Here is a 25,082-nt window from a genome sequence, read left to right on the forward strand (position 1 = left end):
GTCAGCCAGAAAGAGGCTGGGCTGGCTTGGACGCCAGCAGTTACTCTGTTCCGAAGCTTTCCCCCAGCCCTTCAAGGGCCGTGGCGCATACACGTGGGAGTGGGGTAATAGCGGATAAACCCCCGGAGTCTCTGGCACACGGTAGCAACAGAGACCCATGCTCCCAACCTGCTCACCAAGCCGATGCAGACAGGCGTGTCTGCAGATGAGGACTCAGAGGAGGGGAGCAGGCAGCAGAAGAGTGGGCGCTGGTGATGTAGGGGAGCAACCTGGGCCACAGGGAGAGGACTGGGGACCCTGGCCCAGAACACGGTGCTGGGGAGCCCTGATTGCTGCACCCCTGGGCATTCCATGCAGGGGGAGGGTCTGTTGGTGCTAGATCCTGGGTGGAAGGCATGGCTGAGGCAGTCTGGAGCTGGGTCAGTCCAGGACCTGGGACCCAAATCGCTGCTGGCCCCACCGGCCTGAGGGTTGTCCTGCGCCTCCGCCTGGAGGAGCCCCTTCCTCTGAGACCATCCCGCTCAGGGGCGGCCCCTCCTTCCCCCCAACCCAAGCTCCTCTCCTCCTGGGTCTTCTTACTCTCGAGCGGGAGGGTGACGTTAGCAGAGCAACCGAGGAGAGCAGAGGGCTGACCCCACTGGCGCCCTGAGCTCTCAGCGGGTCAGCCCATCAGTCCACCTGTCGAGGGTTGGGAGCCCTGCTTGGAAAGCAGGGAGCCGAGTTTGGAGCCGGGAGGACAAGCCCCTCCAAGTCTGGCAGGAAAGCTGGGGACCCAGATGAATCTCCACGTGCTTCCAGATCCACTCTTTCCTCCAAGAAAAAAAAATCCAATAAAGGCAGGAAAGGGAACCTAATGCAAATAAGGACGGAGCAGTGGAATTTACTCACCGTTGCATTTATGCATTTTCACTGGGTTTTGCCCTTTATTATGATAAATAGCAATAGTTTGCAAGAATCCCCATTAACCCCAGAAAGTTAGCTGACTGTCTTCACTGCATTTCCCAGAAAAGCAAAGTAAATGTCATTTATGGCTCTAATTCTCAAGAACGCGGGGGGGGGGGGGGGGGGGACTATTAACCCAGGAGCAAAAATGAAATGTGAGGATACTGGCTTTAGTTCAGCCAAACTGATGGGCATCTTCCAGGTCCTGGCGCTTAGATTTCAGGGCTTTTCAAACCATCTGCCCCTCCTGCCCGCATCAGAAACCGTGCTCCTTGGAGTGTTGGGAGTCCCAGAGCCCAGGTCAACACTAGGGCCCCTGACAGATCCTGGAGGTGGAGCCTGGCTCCAGCCTTTGATTCTCTAGAAGCATCAGTAACTGCCCCATTCCTGTTCCTAACGGCTGGTGCCTGACCCAGGCCCTGCTGAGGATGGGGAACCAGGAAAGTGGTAAGTTGTACATCCATGAGCAAGCTCTCAGAGGCCATGCCAGCGAGCTGCCTGGCACTTCTTGTAAAACTAACCCTGAACGTGATCAACTAGCAGCTTCCTGTGGGGATATTCTTTACTTTGGGGTCATTTGCAGTCAAAGTGCCTGACCACTCCCACACCTCCCCACCTCCACCCAGATCCCACCTGCTGGGGTGAGGGAGCTGGCATGGTCCCCTGTGTCCCCACTCCCAGGAGTGTGTCTGGGAGACAGTCAGAGGGGACAGAAGCACGCACGTTGCAGGGAGCACGTGGAGAGCGCACGCTAAGTTGTGGCATCTCTGTAACAGCACGTGGCTTTTATTATTTTTTTTAATTTTATTTTATTTTTAAACTTTACATAATTGTATTAGTTTTGCCGCATATCAAAATGAATCCGCCACAGGTATACCTGTGTTCCCCATCCTGAACCCTCCTCCCTCCTCCCTCCCCATTCCATCCCTCTGGGTCATCCCAGTGCACCAGCCCCAAGCATCCAGTATCGTGCATCGAACCTGGACTGGCAACTCGTTTCATACATGATATTTTACATGTTTCAATGCCATTCTCCCAAATCTTCCCACCCTCTCCCTCTCCCACAGAGTCCATAAGACTGTTCTATACATCAGTGTCTCTTTTGCTGTCTCGTACACAGGGTTATTGTTACCATCTTTCTAAATTCCATATATATGCGTTAGTATACTGTATTGGTGTTTTTCTTTCTGGCTTACTTCACTCTGTATAATAGGCTCCAGTTTCATCCACCTCATTAGAACTGATTCAAATGTATTCTTTTTAATGGCTAAGTAATACTCCATTGTGTATATGTACCACAGCTTTCTTATCCATTCATCTGCTGATGGACATCTAGGTTGCTTCCATGTCCTGGCTATTATAAACAGTGCTGCGATGAACATTGGGGTACATGTGTCTCTTTCCCTTCTGGTTTCCTCAGTGTGTATGCCCAGCAGTGGGATTGCTGGATCATAAGGCAGTTCTATTTCCAGTTTTTTAAGGAATCTCCACACTATTCTCCATAGTGGCTGTACTAGTTTGCATTCCCACCAACAGTGTAAGAGGGTTCCCTTTTCTCCACACCCTCTCCAGCATTTATTACTTGTAGACTTTTGGATCGCAGCCATTCTGACTGGCGTGAAATGGTACCTCATAGTGGTTTTGATTTGCATTTCTCTGATAATGAGTGATGTTGAGCATCTTTTCATGTGTTTGTTAGCCATCTGGATGTCTTCTTTGGAGAAATGTCTATTTAGTTCTTTGGCCCATTTTTTGATTGGGTCATTTATTTTTCTGGAGTTGAGCTGTTGGAGTTGCTTGTATATTCTCGAGATTAGTTGTTTGTCAGTTGCTTTATTTGCTATTATCTTCTCCCATTCTGAAGGCTGTCTTTTCACCTTGCTAATAGTTTCCTTTGATGTGCAGAAGCTTTTAAGGTTAATTAGGTCCCATTTGTTTATTTTTGCTTTTATTTCCAATATTCTGGGAGGTGGGTCATAGAGGATCCTGCTGTGATGTATGTCAGAGAGTGTTTTGCCTATGTTCTCCTCTAGGAGTTTTATAGTTTCTGGTCTTATGTTTAGATCTTTAATCCATTTTGAGTTTATTTTTGTGTATGGTGTTAGAAAGTGTTCTAGTTTCATTCTTTTACAAGTGGTTGACCAGATTTCCCAGCACCACTTGTTAAAGAGATTGTCTTTAATCCACTGTATATTCTTGCCTCGTTTGTCAAAGATAAGGTGTCCATATGTGCGTGGATTTATCTCTGGGCTTTCTATTTTGTTCCATTGATCTATATTCCTGTCTTTGTGCCAGTACCATACTGTCTTAATAACTGTGGCTTTGTAGTAGAGCCTGAAGTCAGGTAGGTTGATTCCTCCAGTTCCATTCTTCTTTCTCAAGATCGCTTTGGCTCTTCGAGGTTTTTTGTATTTCCATACAAATTGTGAAATTATTTGTTCTAGCTCTGTGAAGAATGCTGTTGGTAGCTTGATAGGGATTGCATTGAATCTATAGATTGCTTTGGGTAGTATACTCATTTTCACTATATTGATTCTTCCAATCCATGAACATGGTATATTTCTCCATCTGTTAGTGTCCTCTTTGATTTCTTTCACCATTGTTTTATAGTTTTCTATATATAGGTCTTTAGTTTCTTTAGGTAGATATATTCCTAAGTATTTTATTCTTTCCGTTGCAATGGTGAATGGAATTGTTTCCTTAATTTCTCTTTCTGTTTTCTCATTATTAGTGTATAGGAATGCAAGGGATTTCTGTGTGTTGGTTTTATATCCTGCAACTTTACTATAGTCATTGATTAGTTCTAGTAATTTTCTGGTGGAGTCTTTAGGGTTTTCTATGCAGATGATCATGTCATCTGCAAACAGTGAGAGCTTTACTTCTTCTTTTCCAATTTGGAGTCCTTTTATTTCTTTTCTGCTCTGATTGCTGTGGCCAAAACTTCCAAAACTATGTTGAATAGTAATAGTGAAAGTGGGCACCCTTGTCTTGTTCCTGACTTTAGAGGAAATGCTTTCAATTTTTCACCATTGAGGATAATGTTTGCTGTGGGTTTGTCATATATAGCTTTTATTATGTTGAGGTATATTCCTTCTATTCCTGCTTTCTGGAGAGTTTTGATCATAAATGGATGTTGAATTTTGTCAAAGGCTTTCTCTGCATCTATTGAGATAATCATATGGTTTTTATTTTTCAATTTGTTAATGTGGTGTATTACATTGATTGATTTGCGGATATTGAAGAATCCTTGCATCCCTGGGATAAAGCCCACTTGGTCACGGTGTATGATCTTTTTAATGTGTTGTTGGATTCTGATTGCTAGAATTTTGTTAAGGATTTTTGCATCTATGTTCATCAGTGATAGTGGCCTGTAGTTTTCTTTTTTTGTGGGATCTTTGTCAGGTTTTGGTATTAGGGTGATGGTGGCCTCATAGAATGAGTTTGGAAGTTTACCATCCTCTGCAATTTTCTGGAAGAGTTTGAGCAGGATAGGTGTTAGCTCCTCTCTAAATTTTTGGTAGAATTCAGCTGTGAAACCGTCTGGACCTGGGCTTTTGTTTGCTGGAAGATTTTTGATTACAGTTTCAATTTCCGTGCTTGTGATGGGTCTGTTAAGATTTTCTATTTCTTCCTGATCGAGTTTTGGAAAGTTGTACTTTTCTAAGAATTTGTCCATTTCTTCCACATTGTCCATTTTATTGGCATATAATTGTTGATAGTACTCTCTTATGATCCTTTGTATTTCTGTGTTGTCTGTTGTGATCTCTCCATTTTCATTTCTAATTTTATTGATTTGATTTTTCTCCCTTTGTTTCTTGATGAGTCTGGCTAATAGTTTGTCAATTTTATTTATCCTTTCAAAAAACCAGCTTTTGGTTTTGTTGATTTTTGCTATGATCTCTTTTGTTTCTTTTGCATTTATTTCTGCTCTAAGTTTTAAGATTTCTTTCCTTCTACTAACCCTGGGGTTCTTCATTTCTTCCTTTTCTAGTTGCTTTAGGTGTAGAGTTAGGTTATTTATTTGACTTTTTTCTTGTTTCTTGAGGTGTGCCTGTATTGCTATGAACTTTCACCTTAGGACTGCTTTTACCATGTCCCACGGGTTTTGGGTTGTTGTGTTTTCATTTTCATTCATTTCTATGCAAATTTTGGTTTCTTTTTTGATTTCTTCTGTGATTTGTTGGTTATTCAGCAGCATGTTGTTCAGCCTCCATATGTTGGAATTTTTAATAGTTTTTGTCTTGTAATTGAGATCTAATCTTACTGCATTGTGGTCAGAAAAGATGCTTGGAATGATTTCTATTTTTTTGAATTTACCAAGGCTAGCTTTATGGCCCAGGATGTGATCTATCCTGGAGAAGGTTCCATGTGCGCTTGAGAAAAAGGTGAAATTCATTGTTTTGGGATGAAATGTCCTATAGATATCAATTAGGTCTAACTGGTCTATTGTATCGTTTAAAGTTTGTGTTTCCTTGTTAATTTTCTGTTTAGTTGATCTATCCATAGGTGTGAGTGGGGTATTAAAGTCTCCCACTATTATTGTGTTATTGTTAATTTCTCCTTTCATACTTGTTAGCATTTGTCTTACATACTGCGGTACTCCCGTGTTGGGTGCATATATATTTATAATTGTTATATCTTCTTCTTGGATTGATCCTTTGATCATTATGTAGTGACCATCTTTGTCTCTTTTCACAGTCTTTGTTTTAAAGTCTATTTTATCTGATATGAGTATTGCTACTCCTGCTTTCTTTTGGTCCCTATTTGCATGGAAAATCTTTTTCCAGCCCTTCACTTTCAGTCTGTATGTGTCCCCTGTTTTGAGGTGGGTCTCTTGTAGACAACATATGTAGGGGTCTTGTTTTTGTATCCATTCTGCCAGTCTTTGTCTTTTGGTTGGGGCATTCAACCCATTTACGTTTAAGGTAATTACTGATAAGTATGATCCCGTTGCCATTTACTTTATTGTTTTGGGTTCGAATTTATACACTGTTTTTGTGTTTCCTGTCTAGAGAATATCCTTTAGTATTTGTTGGAGAGCTGGTTTGGTGGTGCAGAATTCTCTCAGCTTTTGCTTGTCTGAAAAGCTTTTGATTTCTCCTTCATACTTGAATGAGATCCTTGCTGGGTATAATAATCTGGGCTGTAGGTTATTTTCTTTCATCATTTTAAGTATGTCTTGCCATTCCCTCCTGGCTTGAAGAGTTTCTATTGAAAGATCAGCTGTTATCCTTATGGGTATTCCCTTGTGTGTTATTTGTTGTTTTTCCCTTGCTGCTTTTAATATTTGTTCTTTGTGTTTGATCTTTGTTAATTTGATTAATATGTGTCTTGGGGTGTTTCGCCTTGGGTTTATCCTGTTTGGGACTCTCTGGGTTTCTTGGACTTGAGTGATTATTTCCTTCCCCATTTTAGGGAAGTTTTCAACTATTATCTCCTCAAGTACTTTCTCATGGTCTTTCTTTTTGTCTTCTTCTTCTGGGACCCCTATGATTCGAATGTTGTAGCGTTTAATATTGTCCTGGAGGTCTCTGAGATTGTCCTCATTTCTTTTAATTCGTTTTTCTTTTATCTTCTCTGATTCATTTATTTCTACCATTCTATCTTCTAATTCACTAATCCTATCTTCTGCCTCTGTTATTCTACTATTTGTTGCCTCCAGAGTGTTTTTAATTTCACTTATTGCATTATTCATTATATATTGACTCTTTTTTATTTCTTCTAAGTCCTTGTTAAACCTTTCTTGCATCTTCTCCATCCTTGCCTCCAGGCTATTTATCTGTGATTCCATTTTAATTTCAAGATTTTGGATCAATTTCACTATCATTATTCGGAATTCTTTATCAGGTAGATTCCCTATCTCTTCCTCTTTTGTTTGGTTTGGTGGGCATTTATCCTGTTCCTTTATCTGCTGGCTATTCCTCTGTCTCTTCATCTTGTTTAAATTGCTGAGTTTGGGATGTCCTTTCTGTATTCTGGCAGTTTGTGGAGTTCTCTTTATTGTGGCGTTTCCTCACTGTGTGTGGGTTTGTACAGGTGGCTTGTCAAGGTTTCCTGGTTAGGGAAGCTTGTGTTGATGTTCTGGTGGATGGAGCTGTATTTCTTCTCTCTGGAGTGTAATGAAATGTCCAGTAATGAGTTATGAGATGTCTATGGTTTTGGGGTGACTTTGGGCAGCCTGTATCTTGAAGCTCAGGGCTGTGTTCCTTTGTTGCTGGAGAATTTGCTTGGTATGTCTTGCCCTGGAACTTGTTGGCCCTTGTGTGGTGCTTGGTTTCAGTGTCGGTATGGAGGCGTTTGATGAGCTCCTGTCAATTAATGTTCCTTGGAGTCAGGAGTTCCCTGGAGTCAGGGTTTGGACTTAAGCCTCCTACTTCCAGTTATCAGTCTTATTTTTACAGTAGTTTCAAAACTTCTCCTTCTATACAGCACCATTGATAAAACATCTGCGTTAAAGATGAAAAGTTTCTCTACTGTGAGGGTCACTCAGAGAGGTTCACAGCGTTACATGGAGAAGAGAATTGGGAGGAGGGAGTTAGAGGTGACCCAAATGAGATGAGGTGGAATCAATAGTGGAGAGAGTGGGCTAGCCAGTAGTCACTTCCTTATGTGCACTCCACAACTGGACTGCTCAGAGATGTTCACGGAGTTTTACAGAGAAGAGAAGAAGGAGGCAGGAGACAGAGGTGGCCAGAAGGATAAAAGGGGGGAATGAAAAGGAGGGAGACAGATCCAGCCAGTAATCAGTTCCCTAAGTGTTCTCCACCGTCTGGAACACACAGAAATTCACAGAGTTGGGTAGAGTAGAGAGGGGTTAGGGAGGAGATACAGGCGACCTGGTGGAGAAAACGGAGAGTCCAAAGGGATAGAGAGCAGTCAAGCCAGTAATCTCGTTCCCTAGTGAAAAATGGGTCCTGAAGATTGGGTTTTTAAAGGTACAAAATTGGTAACAAATACATAAAAGCAAAAATTAAAAATCTAGAGTAGAGTTTGGAATTTCAAAAATGCGATGTTAATGAAAAGAAGAAGGAAAAGAAAGAGAGAAAAAACGAACAAAGAAAAACAAACAAGGTTGCGAAAATTATAAAGAAACTACAGGTACAAAATTGATAACTAATACCAAAAAGCAAAAATTAAAAATCTAGAGTAGAGTTTGGAATTTCAAAAATACAATGTTAAAAAAAAAGAAGAAGAAAAATAAAGAGAGAAAACAAACAAACCAACAAAAACAATGTCGCAAAAATTATAAAGAAAATACAGGTACAAAATTGATATCAAATACCAAAAAGCATAAATTAAAAATCTTGAGTAGAGTTTGGAATTGCAGATGTATGATGTTATATAAAAGAAGAAGAGAAAGAAAAAGAGGGAAAAAAAAGAAAGAAAAAAAAGTCACAGAAATTATAAAAAAAAACTATATGTACAAAATTGATAACATATACCAAAAGGCTAAAATTAAAAATCTAGAGTAGAGTTTGGAATTTCAAAAATACGATGTTAAAGAAAAGAAGAAGGAAAAGAAAGAGAGAAAAAACGAACAAAGAAAAACAAACAAGGTCGCGAAAATTATAAAGAAACTACAGGTACAAAATTGATAACTAATACCAAAAAGCACAAGTTAAAAATCTAGAGTAGAGTTTGGAATTTCAAAAATACAATGTTAAAAAAAAGAAGAAGAAAAATAAAGAGAGAAAACAAACAAACCAACAAAAACAATGTCGCAAAAATTATAAAGAAAATACAGGTACAGAATTGATATCAAATACCAAAAATCATAAATTAAAAATCTTGAGTAGAGTTTGGAATTGCAGATATATGATGTTATACAAAAGAAGAAGAGAAAGAAACAGAGAAAAAAAAAGTCACAGAAATTATGAAAAAAACTATATGTACAAAATTGATAACATATACCAAAAGGCTAAAATTAAAAATCTAGAGTAGAGTTTGGAATTTCAAAAATACAATGTTAAAGAAAAGAAGAAAAAGAAAAGAAAAGAAAACAAAACAAAACATGGTCAAAAAATTATAAAATATATATATGAAGTTTGCTGAAGAAGAAAAAAAAATAGGGTCTTTTTTTTTTTTTTTTTGCAAAGTAATAGTTATAAAAGTGAAAATTAAAGGACAATAGAGGACTTAAATTTTTTTTTTTAATTAAAAAAGAAAGAAAGATTGATCGTAAAAATAGTAAAAATATATCTAGGTCTTTCTCTGGTTTTGTTGTGAGTATTGTGGGTTCAGTTCATTTTTGGCTAGTTCCTTGGTCTGACTTATATTTCTTAAGATCCTATGTCGTCCGTAGTAACCACAGGGTTTTAATCTATGGCCTGTAGCTTCCAAGGTGTTTCCCTCTGTTATAGCTTCTTCTGTTTGCTGGTCTCTTCAATGTCTGGTTCCCGCCCTGACACAAAGGGGACGGTGGAGGACACTTTTTTTTTTTTCTTTATTTAGGCTCACTTGTTCAGTCGCGCTGTGGGGAGGGAGGGAGGGATGCTGCAAACAAATAACACTGGCATGCGCTCGCAGTGCCTCAGCCACACTGGGTCTGCCCCCGCTCACGGCGCGTGTAACCTCCCTGCCCACACTGCTCGGGCTCTAGGTTGTTCCACCGGGAACAATCAGAGGCCGGCCCTGGGCTGAGCTCCCAGGTCCAAGCCGCTCAGGTTCAGGCACTCGGGTAGTCCTCAGAGGCGCAGACTCGGTTGGGCCTGCGTTTTGTGTTCTTCCCAGGTCGAGCAGCTCAGGCGATGAGGTGCTTGGCGGGCGCCAATGCTGCGACTTATCGCCTCCCCGCCACTCGGTTATCTGGGTGTAAAACCGGCGCACCTTCTCAGGCAGATGTTGACCGTCCAGACCCCCAAGAAGTTTTAGTTAGCAAAGAAGCCTGCTTACAGTTTTATAGATAGTGTCTCTCTGGGGCTGCGATTGCCCCCTTCCGGCTCTGGCTGCCTGTCACCGGAGGGGGAAGGTCTGCAGCCGGCTATCTCTGTTCAGTCCTTTGTTCTGTGCGCGGGCCTGGCAGTGTCTTAGGTTAGGGCTGGCTTTTCGCGTGGTAGATATCCCACAGTCTGGTTTGCTAGCCCGAATTATTTCGCTCAGATAGCGCTCAGGACATTCGGGCCGATTCTTACTCTAAGGGACACAGCCCGCGCCGCACTTCCCTGCCCAGCCCCCGCTTGCTAATGCCGTGTGCAGGCGTCTGCGCTGCCTCTCCGCTGGGGGAGTTACCGTAGGGCTCACAATCCGCGATTTTTAATTGTTTATTTTTTCCCCCCTCCCTTTTATGTTGCCCTCTGTGCTTCCAAAGCTCGGCACAGATTCGGCAGTGAGAAGGTTTCCTGGTGTTTGGAAACTTCTCTCTTTTTAAGACTCCCTTCCCGGGACGGAACTCCGTCCCTCCCTCTTTTGTCTCTTTTTTTGTCTTTTATATTTTTTCCTACCTCCTTTCGAAGAGTTGGGTTGCTTTTCTGGGTGCCTGATGTCCTCTGCCGGCATTCAGAAGTTGTTTTGTGGAATTTACTCGACGTTTAAATGCTCTTTTGATGAATTTGTGGGGGAGAAAGTGTTCTCCCCGTCCTACTCCTCCGCCATCTTGGCTCCTCCCCCAGCATGTGGCTTTTAAAGATCACACTTAAAAGAGTCGTACGCTGGCACAGAAAAGCATCTACCATGCTGCCTAACCACAGCAGCGTCCATGAGTGTGTGAGTGTGTGAGCGACAGGCACAGGAAACAACCAGGAGGCCCCCAGGGTCTGGAGGCAGGAAGCACAGGGTGTCCCCCAGGAAGCCCATCCTGCTCTCTCCCTGCTGGTGTGCCCCTCCTCTGGGGGCATGGGGTGTGGGAACGGCCGAGGGCTGGGGGACAGAGCAGAGCCCTCACTCCAGGACCTGGCTTCCCTTCTCCCAAGTCCTGGGCCCCGAACTCAAGGAGGGAGGGCTTTGCAAGGAGAGCAGTTTTTGCACGGCCTTAGGGCCGGGTCGGGGGTGTGGGGGGTACCTGGAAGGTCTGCCCGGGGTAACCAGTGGGTCTGCTCTCAGGGCCAGGGCTGATCTTCATCATCTACCCCGAGGCGCTGGCCACGCTCCCACTGTCGTCCGTCTGGGCTGTGGTCTTCTTCGTCATGCTGCTGACCCTGGGCATCGACAGTGCCGTGAGTGATCTCTGCATGCTCTGGGCCCCCGCCAGGGACAGCCAGCTCACCCACCGCCCTCAGAGGCTGGCTAGCCTGGAGACCCCCGGGGCCCGCACGTACATGTGCCTGCGCAGAGCCCCCGAGTGGGAGGGCGGCGGGGCCCCACAGTTCCTGGGGCGGGCTCTTCAGACCAGCTCTGCCCTGCTGCCCCTGAGGGGCCTGGAGAGTCCCGGGCGAGGGAGGCGGGAGTAGGGTGCTGCAGGAAATGGGGTCCACACAGCACCCAGCGAGGCCGGGCCTGACTCCAGCTTTCCCTGCCCCACAGCCGCCGGCGGGAGTGGGTGCCCTTTCGAGGTGGCTGGGGGCAAAGCCTCCCGCCTGGCCCACTAGACATCCATTCTGTGGTGGCCCTGTGGGCCCCTGGGAGGCAGACTTCCTCACGATCCTCCTCCACGCAGCCTGCTGGAGACCAGCACCTGAGATCTCAGGTCCTGTGTCTGCGCCCCCCGAGCCTCCTGGAAGAAGAAGGAGCCCCCAGTCCCTCCCCTGTGAAAGCTGGCCACTCCACCTGCTTCTCCCAGTCAGCCTTCCCACCCACCCCCTGGGTGGACTGCACCCGTGGTGGATGAGTCCCGCCAGCAGCACTTCCCAGAGGAGGTGGTCCCAACCGAGCAGGGCAGAGGCTCCTTGGAGGCCGGGCTTCCTGGAGACACCCTCTCTGGACAGTGCTGAGAGCCAGGAAGGCCGCGTCAGTGGGGACACAGCCAGTGGCCAAGCCAGGCCTCCTGGGAACAGAGCTCAGCTGTGCGGTGGGGCAGACACCTGCTTAGAGAAGCCGGGCGGATCTGAGCCTTTGTGGTGACGCAGGAGACAGCGTGACTCTGGCCATGCAGCTCCCCACCAGAAGGCAGGACGCCCACCCAGGTCCTCCGTCTCCAGTGGCCATGCCGGGGGAGCAGCACTTGCTGGGGTTGTCCTCTGCCCCCCAGGACCCTGTGCGGCTCCCGACTGAGCACGTGGGTGGAGACGCCACACGCGGGCCCCCAGGGGGGCAGAGGGCCGCCCCACAGCACCCCTTCTGTCCCGGCTGCAGATGGGTGGCATGGAGTCCGTGATCACCGGGCTCGCGGATGAGTTCCAGCTGCTGCATCGGCACCGGGAGCTCTTCACGCTGCTCGTCGTCCTGGCCACCTTCCTCCTGTCCCTCTTCTGCGTCACCAACGTGAGTGCCCACGTTGCCCCGGACACTGTCTCGTTAGCACCCGCTGCCGTCAGGGCAGACGGAGCAGGGGCGCCCCCCACCCCCACAAACAACCCGTGACCTGTAATGATACACAGGTGGTCACACACATGGTGGGTGGCCTTGAATCAGGCAGGATGGCACCAACAGTCACTCAGAGTCCCCGCGGTCACACGCAGTACCTGGGCATGTGAGGGCTTGGTCTCCAGTGTTTCAGCACCTGGATAGCTCCCTGCGAGGAGCCCTTGGGTTTGTGGGGCAAGAGGGTTGGGGGGCTTCCCTGGTGGCTCAGCTGGTAAAGAATCTGCCTGCAATGCAGGAGACCCTGGTTTGATTCCTGAGTTGGGAAGATCCGCTGGAGAAGGGATAGGCTACCCACTCCAGTATTCTTGGGCTTCCCGGGGGGCTCAGCTGGTAAAGAATCCGTCTGCAATGCAGGAAACCCCGGTTCGATTCCTAAGTCAGGAAGATCCCCTGGAGGAGGGCAAGGCTACCCACTCCAGTATTCTTGGGCTTCCCCAGGGGCTCAGACAGTAAAAAATCCACCTCCAATGTGGGAGACCTGGGTTTGATCCCTGGTTGGGAAGATCCCCTGGAGAAGGGAACAGCTACCTATTCCAGTATTCTGGCCTGGAGAATCCATGGACTGTATAGTCCATGGGGTCGCAAAGAGTCAGACACAACTGAGTGACTTTCACTTTCACTCAGGTTTGGGGGAGGTCTGTCCGGGGTGGGGGTGAGGGGGTACAGGGCTCAGGGCCCCCTCCTCACAGAGGTTCTGCCATGGTTGGCATTTCCTGGCTTTCATCCCTAACTGTATCAGAAGCCCTGGAAAGGCGGGGAGAGGTTGGTTTTTTTGTAATAGCCGGGTTCCCAAGTGGCTGCTCGTGGACTGAACTTTAGTTTCTTTCCTGAGTGATGCTCCATAGAGAGTAAAATAGAAGGTGTCTGTAAGCTGGTGCCTCAGGCCAGGCTGATGTTTTGGGAAGAGCAGTTCTGTGGGCAGGCGTGAGAGCCGGGCACCCCGAGCTCAGCGGGTGTGCCCCTCCTTCCCCCCCAGGGCGGCATCTACGTCTTCACGCTGCTGGACCACTTCGCGGCCGGCACGTCCATCCTCTTTGGGGTGCTCATGGAGGTCATCGGGGTGGCCTGGTTCTATGGTAAGAACGAGTCCTCCTTGGGATGGCGCGCTCCCACCGGCAGGACAGAGCTGCTGTGCTGGCATCGTGACCGGTCCGGCCAGCATCCTCGGGGTCGGTCACTGTGGCACCCGGTGGCCCTGCGTTGTGAGCACCGTGGCACCACAGAGCGGGGCTTGGCCACCCCTGCTCTGTTGGATCTGTGAAGGCAGTTAGCCTGGACGGCACCCTGAAGTCACCCCTGTGGTCAGGGCACTCAGTGTGGCCACGTGATTCTGGGCTGGCCCTGGAGGAGGAGGGTGTGCTTGGCTCTGGGTGCGGCCCGCTGGTGGAGGCGGTCTCTGCGTCCCACTGAGCAGAGTCCCGGCACCAGGGAGGCAGGGGAACTGGCCGAGGGGGGCGTGTCTCTAGGGCCCTCAGCTGATGGGAGGGAAGAGACAGGAACGTTCGGTGAGTGCACCACCGCTCAGTCTCAGGCCAGAGCTCCCGACTCCGCACCGGACTCCGGACCCCCCTCACCCATGTCCAGCACTCAGGCGCTAGGACTGGGAGCCCCTCAGGGTGGGGGGCCAGCTGGTTAGCAGGTGGTCCCCAGAAGAGGCTGGGCCCAGCCTGCAGCTGTGCGCCCCTGCCCCTCCTGCGTGTCCACCATGTTTCCCGGCATGTCCTGATTCAGGTCTGACAGCAACAGAAAGCCGCCCTGCAGAATTCTGCTGTCCTTCCCGCCGCCGTACCCCCCGTGGTAGCTCTCCGTTTCTCTCCTGGGGCTTGGGTCCTGGTGCCGCTTGGCTCACCTGACCAGGCGTCTTTGACAACGTTCGCCGTGAGGGCCCGAGATAACAGGCACACTTCTTGCACGTGTGTGTGCTCCGGCCAAAGCCAGAGGTCTGTGCTGTTCGAGAGCCGCAATCTCGAGACGGCCCTGGTGCCACGTGAGGGGTCACAGCCTCTGCTTCAGCCCTGAAGTTATAACCTGAAAAGCACTCTAGCTTTGAGAGGCTTAACCGACAAATAACTCGTATTCCAAAAACGTTTTTCCAGTTACATTTCCTTTTCTACAGAATAGGGAAGTATCAGCCTCTCTGTACTTTCATTGGCATCTGGAATCAATACCTAGTCTACAGTTTTAGATTGTAATCTCCCCAAATCAACCCTGAATATTCATTGGAAGGACTGATGCCGAAGCTGAAGCTCCAATACTTTGGCCGTCTGAAGCAAGGAGCTGACTCACTGGAAAAGACCCTGATGCTGGGAAAGATTGAGGGCAGGAGGAGAAGGGGGCAACAGAGGATGAGATGGTTGGATGGTATCACTGACTCAATGGACCTGAGTTTGAGCAAGCTCCGGGAGATGGTGAAGGACAGGGAGACCTGGCATACTACAGTCCATGGGGTCACAAAGAGCCGGACATGACTGAACGACTGAACAACAACAACGTCCGAAAATAAAACCTCAGAGAAAGAGAGAAAGTGCCTCAAATGTATCCAGCAGCCATGAACATCGCAGAGCTGGTGGAGGCCCAGGGGAGCTGGCCTTGCGGCAACCACGCGCTCCCCAAAGCCTCTGAATGCAGAGACCACGCTTCCTGCAGACAGCAGTTCACACCAGAGCACGCTCGGCCTCTCAGTGCCCTGAGGTCCCTGGTCTCTGGATGGGCCAGCGTGGGAGGGGCTGCCTGCCCCGGAGCTGCCCAAGGGGCCCCAGGGACACCCCGTCTCTGCGGGCCTTTAGGTTCAGCCTCCACCCCGCTTCCTCAGTCCCCCTCCAATCTGAGGTCTGGTGATGGGGCTGAGTGTGAAGAGGGAATCCTGCATGGAGTTGTCTCTCTGATGTCTCCACATGTGACATGAGACTCAGGCGGACAGCCATCACCCAGCCTCAGGGCGGGAGAAATGAGCGTGAGACCTGGAGAAACTGGCTCATCCAGCTTCTAGCAGGAGCTTTCCCTACAATATAATGACTGTATGCATGTGGGCACAGTTTAGCCCTAAAAAGTAGGACACTCGGACCCTGCTCCTGCCTGGACGAGCGCGGAGGACGCTGTGCTTGGGGACATGAGCCAGGCACAGACAGGGAGTCCCTCAGGCCCCTGGACAGCCAGGGTCACAGAGGCTGGAAGCAGGATGGGGAGGGCCGGGCCTCCGCTGGGGAAGGCGAGGAAGGCCTGGGGAGGGTGGCGGGCATGGCTGCACAGCAGTGCGACCGTGCTGCAAGCCTCCGGGCTGTGTGCTCACAGTGGTCAGAACGGAAAGCTTCACGTGATGTATGTTTCACCATGATTTTTGTAAAGAATAATGTTCATTACAGAGAGGAGGCAGGGGTGGCCGTGGGCCTCGCCGAGGAGGGTGGGAGCCCCACAGGCCCTCCCTTGCAGTCATCAGTGATGCCAGGGTCACCCTGGGGACGTGGCACGGGGCCCCGGTTGGCATGACCCCCCGCTGCGGCCTGGGCAGCACCGTGCACCCTGGGCTCCAGGGGCAGCCGGGGGGCGGGGGGCGGGGGGTGGGGTGGGGGCCGCATCTCCAGGCGGCCGCGCTGACACCCTGCCTGGCCCCCTGCTGCAGGTGTGTGGCAGTTCAGCGACGACATCAAGCAGATGACCGGGCGGCGGCCCAGCCTCTACTGGCGGTTGTGCTGGAAGTTCGTCAGCCCCTGCTTCCTCCTGGTGAAGCCCCCGCCCCCCGCCCCCTCCGCGCCCCGCCCACCATGCCGCCCCGCCCACCATGCCGCCCCGCCCTCTGCCCCGCCCCGCCCACCATCCCGCCCCCTCCGCCCACCATCCCGCCCCCTCCGCCCACCATCCCGCCCCCTCCGCCCCCTCCGCCCCGTCCACCATCCCGCCCCGCCCTCTGCCCCGCCCCGCCCCTGCAGTTACCTGACCGGGTCCCCCAGGGGCGGGAGTTAGCAGGTCACGGGCTCGGCCGGGAGGGCAGGCTGGCCCCCCAAATCCTCGGGTCTCCTGGAAGCATGGCTCCCACTCTGGGCCCACCGAGACACCCACGTGGGCGGCAGGGTGGTCCTCACCCGACAGTGCCTCTGCCCGGAGGTCGTCAGCCGCCCTCTGCCTGGAGGCCGCGGAGGGAAGTCAGCCTCAGGGTCAGCGGGTGCTCCGCCGCGAGGCGGGACGGAAGTAGACAGGGTTCACCCACAGCACGGGACCGGGGCTCCCCGGCACGTCCAGTGGCTGCTCGTGGTCTGGGCTGGGCAAGCTCAGGCCGGTGGGCAAGTCCACCTGCGGCCTGCTGTGTTGGAACCCGGCCGTAACTCCACTCCACGGCTGCAGGGCTGGGTGGCCGTGGCCGAGTCCCAGTGGCTCAGGACCCCTCACTGTCCCCCCTATCCGAAGGCCCCGGCTGGCTGTTTGGGGCCCTCAGCACCCGCCTCCACCCAGCCAGCCCAGCCCCCCGGGTGCGAGTGGGCACGGGCAGCCCCGACCCCCAAGGGCCAGCAGGAGAGGAAGTGGAGCGGGGGTGAGGCTTCTTGTCCAGTCCCGCTCAGGGGCTTCCCGTCACCCCTCCTGCCTCCAGTCAGTGAGGCGTCCTGCTTCTCCCCACGTGGTAACCCGGGGGTTTGGAGGACAGCAAGAGAGCCCCTCCCATCAGCCCTGAGACTCGGGGGCATGTGCCCCCACCACGGGGCCCGCAGCTTCAGGCCATCGTGTGGGGGGTCTTCCCCCAGAGTCGCCGCTCGGGAGCCCCTGGCCCCAGCTGCCCCTGACCCTGCCACTCGGTTTCAGTTTGTGGTCGTGGTCAGCATCGCGACCTTCAGGCCCCCGCACTACGGAGCCTACGTCTTCCCCGAGTGGGCCAACGCGCTGGGCTGGGCCATCGCTGCGTCCTCCATGTCTGTGGTCCCCATCTACGCCACCTACAAGCTCTGCAGCCTGCCTGGCTCCTCGCGGGAGGTGCGTATCTGCACGGGGCCCCCTCTCCTGCCCTTCTGCCCAATGCGAGGCCGCCGGCGAGGTCAGGTGGGAGTCCCAGGCCTGCTCCCACCGGCTCATCTTGGACCAGCAGGAAAGTCTGGAGTGGGCGGTGACTGTGCCAGGCATGAGGGCTGGGTGAGGGCGGCGCTGTGCCTGGGTGTGTGTCTACACGTGTGTGTCTGGGTGTGTTGTGTGTGTGAGCCTGTGTTTCTCACGTGGGCATGCACGTGTGTGTTTGCCAGCGGGTATCTCTGGGTGTGAGCACGCCCGCTGTGCATCGTGTGGACAGCCGTGGTCTGAGGGTGGTGGCGGACTCAGGGGACCAAGCCCACCCGGGGCTGAGCCAGGGCAGCGGGGCCGCCAGGCAGGACCCCTGTGAGGGCGGAGGTGGCTCCGGGCCTCCGAGTCAGGCCCACTGCTGAGTCCCTGTGAAGCGGGCAGTGGGGGGTGACCTGTGACCTGAGCACAGGGGTTCAACCCCCCTCCCATTGCGGTGCTGGGATTCCTGGAAGAAGAGATGGAGGAGACCTGGCCGTCAGCCCCCACCTGTGTGGTAGTCACCCTGGGCCCACCCGCCACGCTGGGCCGGTGCCCACGGCGGCCCCTTCTCTTCTAGAAACTGGCCTATGCCATCGCGCCCGAGACGGAGCACGGCCGGGTGGACAGCGGGGAGGTGCGCCAGTTCACGGTGAGTGCCGCGGGGCCCCTCCCGCCCCGGACGCTGCCGTGGCCGCGGGCCGCTGCCTGGCGAGCCCCCAGCAAGTGCGCACCGACTCAGACACCTCGTAAGGGGCGTGGCTGGGCGGGGCTGACGGACAGAGAACTTCCGCTACGGAGACTGAAGGGCCACTGACTTGGTGCAGGACACGCCGTTCGAGCTTTGCCTTCTGTCTCCTTCCTTCCAGCTCTGATGTCTTTATTTCTTCTACTTTCATTGGTCTACTCTGTCACACCTTAACTAACGTCTTAATTTAGACCCTGGATTGTTAATTTTCAACCTTTCTTCTTTTCTCACATGAGCATTCAAGGCTAAGAATTGCCCACAGAATACCCTGGTGGCTGCATTCCATAGCTTTTAACATAGCGTTTTGCTTATTATTTAGTTTTAAACGTGTTTTAATTTTCGTTGTGACTTCTTCCACCCACGAGTTGCTTGTAACTCTGAAATCCCTAAATACATGGGGCTGTTCTATTTTCTGTTGTTCATTTCTAAATTAATGCTTTGTGTTCAGACGCCTTTTCACCCATTCTTTGAAGTCGGTTGATGCTCCTTAGTGGCCAGGTACCTACCCAGCTTCTATAAGAGTCGCTTCTATCCCTAGATGAGATGTCTTCCCTAATTGTTGGCACACAGTTCTCCTTCTGTCCGTTAGATCAGGCTGGTAACTACGCTGTTCAAATCTTCCACAACTTTGCCCGTGTCCGCTCTGTTCAGCCATCAGTAATCAGGAGACGTGTATGGGGTAGCCTACCGTGAAAGCATATTTGTCCATTTTCCCTGTAGCTCTACTGGATTCCGCTTTATCTGCCCTGCGCGTTTTCTGGGACTCATACGAGCTCAGGATGGTCAGTCTTCCTCGTAACCCAGCCTGTCCTCTTGCCTTGAGATGCCTTTGCTCTTAAAGTCCTTTTCGTCTAGAGGGCTACAGCTGCACGAGGTCTCTTCAGAGTTTACCTGAAACGTCTTTTGTCATCTTTTAACTTCCCACTTTGCAGCCATCCTAAAGTTTAGGTGCCTTTTGCAATCCTCGAATACACTCAAGTGTTTTAGTCTGGCAATCAGGCAGACTAATCTGCTTTACCTTTGTTGGGATTACTGACACAGCTGGGCTTGATTCTGCGATCTTCTTAACTCTGTTCCACTTTTCGATGTTTATTTTTCCCCCTCTGTTGTCTTTCATGATTGATTTTGGAGGATTTGTTTTCTTATTCTACTCTTTCTGTTTGTTTGGAACTTATGTGCTTTATTGGTTTTATTCTTGTTTTTAAAATTGTACTGTGTGTATTTCTTTTAAGGTTTTTTTGATGCTGACCATTTTTTAAGTATTTTTAAGTTTTTAAAATATGTATTTGGCTGTGTGTGGTCTTTAGTTGCTGACACAGCTCTGTCCTTGGGATCTTTGATTGCAGAGCACGGACTCTCTGGTTGTGGCAGGTGGGCTCCAGAGTGCACAGGCTCAGTCGTTGTGGCCCCCAGGTCAGTTGCTCCACAGCCTGTGGGATCTCAGTTCCCTGACCAGGGATTGAACCATGTCCCTTGCATTACAAGGCAGGTTTTTAACCACTGGGTCGCCAGGGAAGTCCCTGTACCAAGCATATGGGGACTTCAAGTATAAAGTTAACTTCAAGTATGAAGTTAAGCTTTATGTGAACCCCATCCTGAATATCACAAGGACTTAATTTTCCTGCTATTGATTAATGATGCTAATAATTAATAATTTTGTTGTTTAGTCGCTAAGTGGTGTCTGACTCTTTGTGACCCCATGGACTGCAGCTCGCCAGGCTTCCCTGTCCTTCACCATCCCCTGGAGCTTGCTCAAACTCATGTCCATTGAGTCGGTGATGCCATCCAACCATCTCATCCTCTGCTGCCCTCTCCTCCTTTTGCCTTCAACCTTGCCCAGCATCAGGGGCTTTTCCGGTGAGTCAGCTCTTGAACAGTGGTGAGCTATTATTAGCCAGTGCTGCTTAGCCCACGAGGTAGGCGCCGTCACCACGGTTGTTACCGCTGTTTTCTCCAGAAGCCCCCTGGGCGAGCACACGGCCAGCGTTCACTGGGTCGCTGCACTTTTTGGCATCTGCATCTTTCCCGGAAAGATCACTTTCTTGCCTCTCAAAAAGTATCCTTCGGACATTGCTCTAAGGGAGTGTTTCTTAATCTGTTTATTTTTAATTGAAGCATAATCGCTTTACAGTATGGTGCTGGTCTCTACCAACTTTGTGTACAGTCTGTGAGTGTCTTTGCCCTCATTTATGACAGAGTTTCTGCAGGCACGCGGCTCTCTATTGCCACCGTCTCTCGGCATTTTGACGACAGGGCTTCTCCACCTGCCGCCCCACAGTCCTGCTGGGACGGGAGGTCCTGTGGGGCAGGGTCTCCTGTGAGCAGGGTCTCCATGTCCTGTGGGGCGGGGTCTCTATGTTCCCGGGACCCGTCCAGCTTCCTTTACCTTTGGGGCTGGCTGCAGTCTCCGTGTGTCTGAGCACAGACTTCTGTTATTTGTATTATTAGAAAACTGTTATAAGTAGTTTTATTTACTTATCCCTCCCAGAATATTTTGTGTGTCCGGGCTCTGTAAATTCTTGTTTTTAGTGAGTTCTGGGAGTTGTGCAGCTGAGAGTTAAACCTCGCCCCTCGCCTCTGTGGCCGTCCTGGGCTCTGTGTGTGCTCGTCGCCCTGGCTCCTCCGGGTCTCATCCTCTGTCAGGGGTCTTTTCAGGCTCTGTGTCCGGGTTCTCCGTTGTGCATTGGCCCACGCGTGGCTGTTTCTCATTTATTTAACCACATGACAAAGTACACCCTTGTGAACGACTGTACAAGCTCCGCCTTGACAGCAGTCACATCCGCCTCCCCGTCCACCTTCCTCCTGTCCCCAGTCAGCACCGTCTCGATATAGCATCTATGCAGCCTTCTCTGCTGCGCGGTTTTGTGGCATCTATGCTGCTGCTGCTGCTAAGTCACGTCAATCGTATCCGACTCTTCGTGACCCTATGGGCTGTAGCTGCCAGGTCCCCCGTCCCTGGGATCCTCCAGGCAAGAACACTGGAGTGGGTTGCCATTTCCTTCTCCAATGCAGGAAAGTGAAAAGTGAAAGGGAAGTCGCTCAGTCGTGTCCAACTCCCAGCGACCCCATGGACAGCAGCCCACCAGGCTCCTCCGTCCATGCGGTTTTCCAGGCAAGAGTACTGGAGTGGGGTGCCATTGCCTTCTCCTGTGGCATCTGTAGGTACCGCTAAATTCCTGAGAAGTGGACTGTTTGGTTTCCGTCGTTTTGAACTTTATCGAAAGGGCTTCACACTGAGTCCTTGAGCTCCTCTCCACTGTGTGTGGTTATGCACCAGGATTCATGCTTCTTATACCCACAGTCCCCCGAGCCTCTTTACAGTTCTCAGTGTATTTGGAAATATTTGCTGTCGTTCCTTCCATTTTTCCTGCCTCATCACCTTCAGGAGTTCCGGTCACACAGTTTAGGCTCTTTAATGCTCTTTCTTCTGTGTGTTTTATTCTGCGCGCTTTCTGCTGCTTTGTTTAGTTCATTAATTTTTCACCTCAGCAAAGCCTAATCTGCAGATAAGCCACCCAGCGGATCTGTCACTGCACACGCTGCAGCTTTCACCCCTAGAAGTCCACGCGGGACGTTCTGTCAGTCACGCCTCAGCTTACCTGTCTGCATGTGCAGGGCAGTAATGATCCCTGTGCAAGGCCCTCATCTGCCAGTGTCGACATCTCTCTCTGTTCTGGGTCAGCGTCAGTCGACTTTTCTCATAAGATGTTGACTTTTGCTGATGCCTGAGTGTCTAGTCATTTTTAACTGAATTCTAGACATTGTGAGTTTTACCATGTTAAAGCCTAGATATATTTGTGTTAGCTTAAATATTCTGGGGGCTTACCTTGTGACTCAGTGGGTAAAGAATCTGCCCACAATGCAGGAGACTTGGGTTCAGTCCCCAGGTCGGGAAGATCCCCTGGAGAAAGAAATGGCAACTCACTCCATTATTCTTGCCTGGAGAATCCCATGGACAGAGGAGCCTGGAGGGCTACAGTCCCTGGGGTTGCAAGAGTCGGACACGACTTAGTGCCTAAACCACCAGCAGACATTCTGGAGCTCTCTTCCGGGTCATCACTGAATTACTTGGAGACAGTTTGATTTCTGGGGGACTTGCTTGTGAAGACTTGTTAAGTTGGGACCACAGCAGCATTGGGTGTGGGGCTCACCGCGCTCCTGGTGCTGGAGCAAGACCTTGGGGAACACTCTAGTCAGCTCCCCGAGACCCAAGAGATGCTCCTGCCTGGCTGTGGGGCAGCCTCAGCTCCCAGTCTCTAGGTTTGGGAAATGTTCCTTGAATCCTGCTGGGAGGGTCTCTCTGTGCCTCACCGCTCAGCTGGACCCTGGGTCCTTACGTACATACTCAGAGCTCTGGGTGCTGCGCCCACCCCTCTGGAGCTCCGTCCTGTGAATTGCCGCGCCATGGGGCTCTCCCACGCTCACCCCATCTCGCCAGCCCCAGGCTTCACCACTTGACCTGGGCTCCGCCCCCCACGCTGCTGCTGGAAAGTCCCTGGAGGCTGCGAGTGGGGCAGCTGGATGCCTTGTCCTCCTGGTCTCTCTCGGGGTCTCTGTCCTTTGTCATCCAATCTCCTGCTGTCTGAAAATGCATTATTATATACTTATTGTTCATTTTAAGTGGTTTTGAATGGTAGAGTCTATTAGGTCCCCATTACTCCCTCTGGACCAGAAATATCATTGTTTTTCCTTGTTTTCGGCTGCACTGTGCAGCTTATGGGATCTTACTTCCCCAACCAGGGACTGAACCCAGGCTCTCAGCAGTGAAAGCCCCGAGTCCTAACCGCTGGACCGCCGGGGAGTCCCTGGCCCAGAAATCTCTTTGTCTGTCTCTCTGGCACTGCCCTGCCCATCCCCCCGTAGCCCCTCATTATGAAAGCTCTATCACCCACCCCCTTCCTGTGCCCCCTTCCTGTGCCCCCTTCACTGACAGGGACCTTGTTTGCCTCTTCTCAGGAAGCAGCCTTTGACCTTTGAACTGTGCATCTCTGTGGCCCGTGTCCCCTTCTAAGCCATTTCTTACACAGCTGCTCAGTAACCTGAAGGTCTCCACCTCTTTGGTCCAGGGGCCTGGACTGGAGTTTCAGGTTCCTGCTGACCACTGCTGTTTCTGGTCTCCTGGTCATCAGCTCATGTCTTGAGCTTCCCTTGTGGGACCTCTGAGAGAGGCCTCCTCTTTCTCCCAAGAAGGTTGCCTTGGGCTCGTCCATGGCTGGGACAGAGGGCCGCTTCACGCCTGAGCTGGATCCCAGCTGGGGTCCCTGGTATGCCCCTCGCCCCAGCCTCAGCACTGGCCTGAAGTTACCACGCAGCCACCACCCCGGGCCCCGGCCCCTGCTGCTCCGTCCCTGCCAGGCCCTGCCCTCCGGCTGCCCTTGGGGGCCGTGGAGTGTGTCCTAGGCAGGTCCTCGGGGGGCAGGGCGAGGGAGAGCCCTGCAGGGGAGCCGCCCCACCTCCCCCCCACCCCCCCAGAACAGCCGCCTCCCCCCCACCCCCCTGGGGGGGCTGCCTTCCCCCCCACCCCGCCAGGAGGGCCACCTCCCCCCCATCCCCCCAACCCCGGATGGCCGCCAGCCGCCTCTCCCCCACCCCCCGGGACGGCTGTATCAAAAACAAGCCCTGCACATCTTGCTTTGGAAATGTTTACAAACACTCGGTTCTTGCCATTTAGTGCGATCGAATGGCTTGTGCTCAGAAACAGGCTGAGCTAACAGCTGGGTAATCACAGGCGATGACATCTGTGGACAGCTAAATAGGGGCCTGTCCACCTCGCCCGTCCCCCAAGCCGGGAACGAGGCCACATCCGCACCTGCGGGGTCGCACAAAGCAGCTGGCGCCGCGGGGCGCGGGGCTGCCCCAGGACAGGATCAGAGGCCCCGGGAGTGAGGCCACCAGGGGCTGGGGGCACTGCGGGTTGCGGGCAGGCTGGCTACGTGCGCTCTGGGACCCTCCCAGGCCTGCGGCATCCAGTGTCTGCCCAGAGCGGAGGCCACAGCACCCGGGTCCGCGGGGGCCACTGGGCTGCATTCTGGCCCCTCAAGGCCACCGTGCTCTGACTTTGTGAAGTGATGACTTGCCTCCAGGAAGCGACTGGGGCATCAGCTCTGTGGTGCCCAGGAGCCGCACTGGTCCCCACACCCGCCTGCCCCCGGCTACAGCAGGGCCCCCAGCCCGGGAGCCGCCTGTATCCAAGGGGCACCTCACTTCGTGTCTCAGCAAAGCCTGCTTCCTTTTCAGCTCCGCCACTGGCTGGTGGTGTAGGCGGATGGAGGAGGAGGAGGAGCTGCCGGGCCGTCACGAGGCCCAGGGCGAGGAGGGCCCCCACCCCGGCCCCGCGCCTCCCGGACACACGCGCGTCTCTCCCTGGACGGGAGCGCCCCCTGCGCCCCGGGAGCTGACCCCGCCATCCACGTGTCGCTGTGTACCTCCCCTAGTCTGTGCTCGTCCCGCAGGTAGAATCAACTGAGCTGTGTTCCGTGTATTAGAGCCGCTGCCTGCCCTCCACCCGCGCCGGCCCACCAGGGCCCCTGGAGCTCGGGCCGCGCCGCCGGCCCGCGTGTGGAGGAGAGATAACAGTAATTATAGGTCACAGGTTCTCTGCCGAGAGCCCTGGCGCTCGCAACAGCTTCCTACACCCTTTGTTTTGCTCCTATTAAAAAGCCAAGTGTCGTGTTTGGCCTTCTTGTACAGCCGTGAAATGGAGGAGGCCACACCAAAGGTGAAAAAGCATCCCCATGTCAAATGGGTCCAGTCCGAGCCCCCAAGGGCGGGGGGCCTGGGTGGGAGACAGAGTGCTGCTTATTTCCTTGTAGCTGAGGGAAAACTGGGTAAAATCTGTGTGGACTGCCACTGGTCCCGCCCGACGTGGGTCCCTGTCAGCTCACGGTCCCCTCACCGCGGACCCCCAGCCACAGAGAAG

At 51.9% G+C, this 25,082-nt stretch overlaps 1 protein-coding gene across 1 annotated transcript in view; it reads left to right on the forward strand.

The window, feature by feature from the left end:
* Positions 1 to 24,424, forward strand: part of SLC6A3 (solute carrier family 6 member 3) — a 40,130-nt gene extending 15,706 nt beyond the window's left edge. The window contains exons 8-14 of the mRNA XM_055554895.1: positions 10,981 to 11,093; positions 12,169 to 12,297; positions 13,376 to 13,475; positions 16,019 to 16,119; positions 17,191 to 17,358; positions 17,996 to 18,067; positions 24,401 to 24,424. Of these exons, the coding sequence (XP_055410870.1) occupies positions 10,981 to 11,093; positions 12,169 to 12,297; positions 13,376 to 13,475; positions 16,019 to 16,119; positions 17,191 to 17,358; positions 17,996 to 18,067; positions 24,401 to 24,424 (707 nt within the window). The remainder of the gene's footprint in view (positions 1 to 10,980; positions 11,094 to 12,168; positions 12,298 to 13,375; positions 13,476 to 16,018; positions 16,120 to 17,190; positions 17,359 to 17,995; positions 18,068 to 24,400) is intronic.
* Positions 24,425 to 25,082: the final 658 nt, after the last annotated feature.

This window comes from Bubalus kerabau, chromosome 18 (assembly GCF_029407905.1).
Source record: "Bubalus kerabau isolate K-KA32 ecotype Philippines breed swamp buffalo chromosome 18, PCC_UOA_SB_1v2, whole genome shotgun sequence".
Classification (NCBI taxonomy): Eukaryota; Metazoa; Chordata; class Mammalia; order Artiodactyla; family Bovidae; genus Bubalus; species Bubalus kerabau.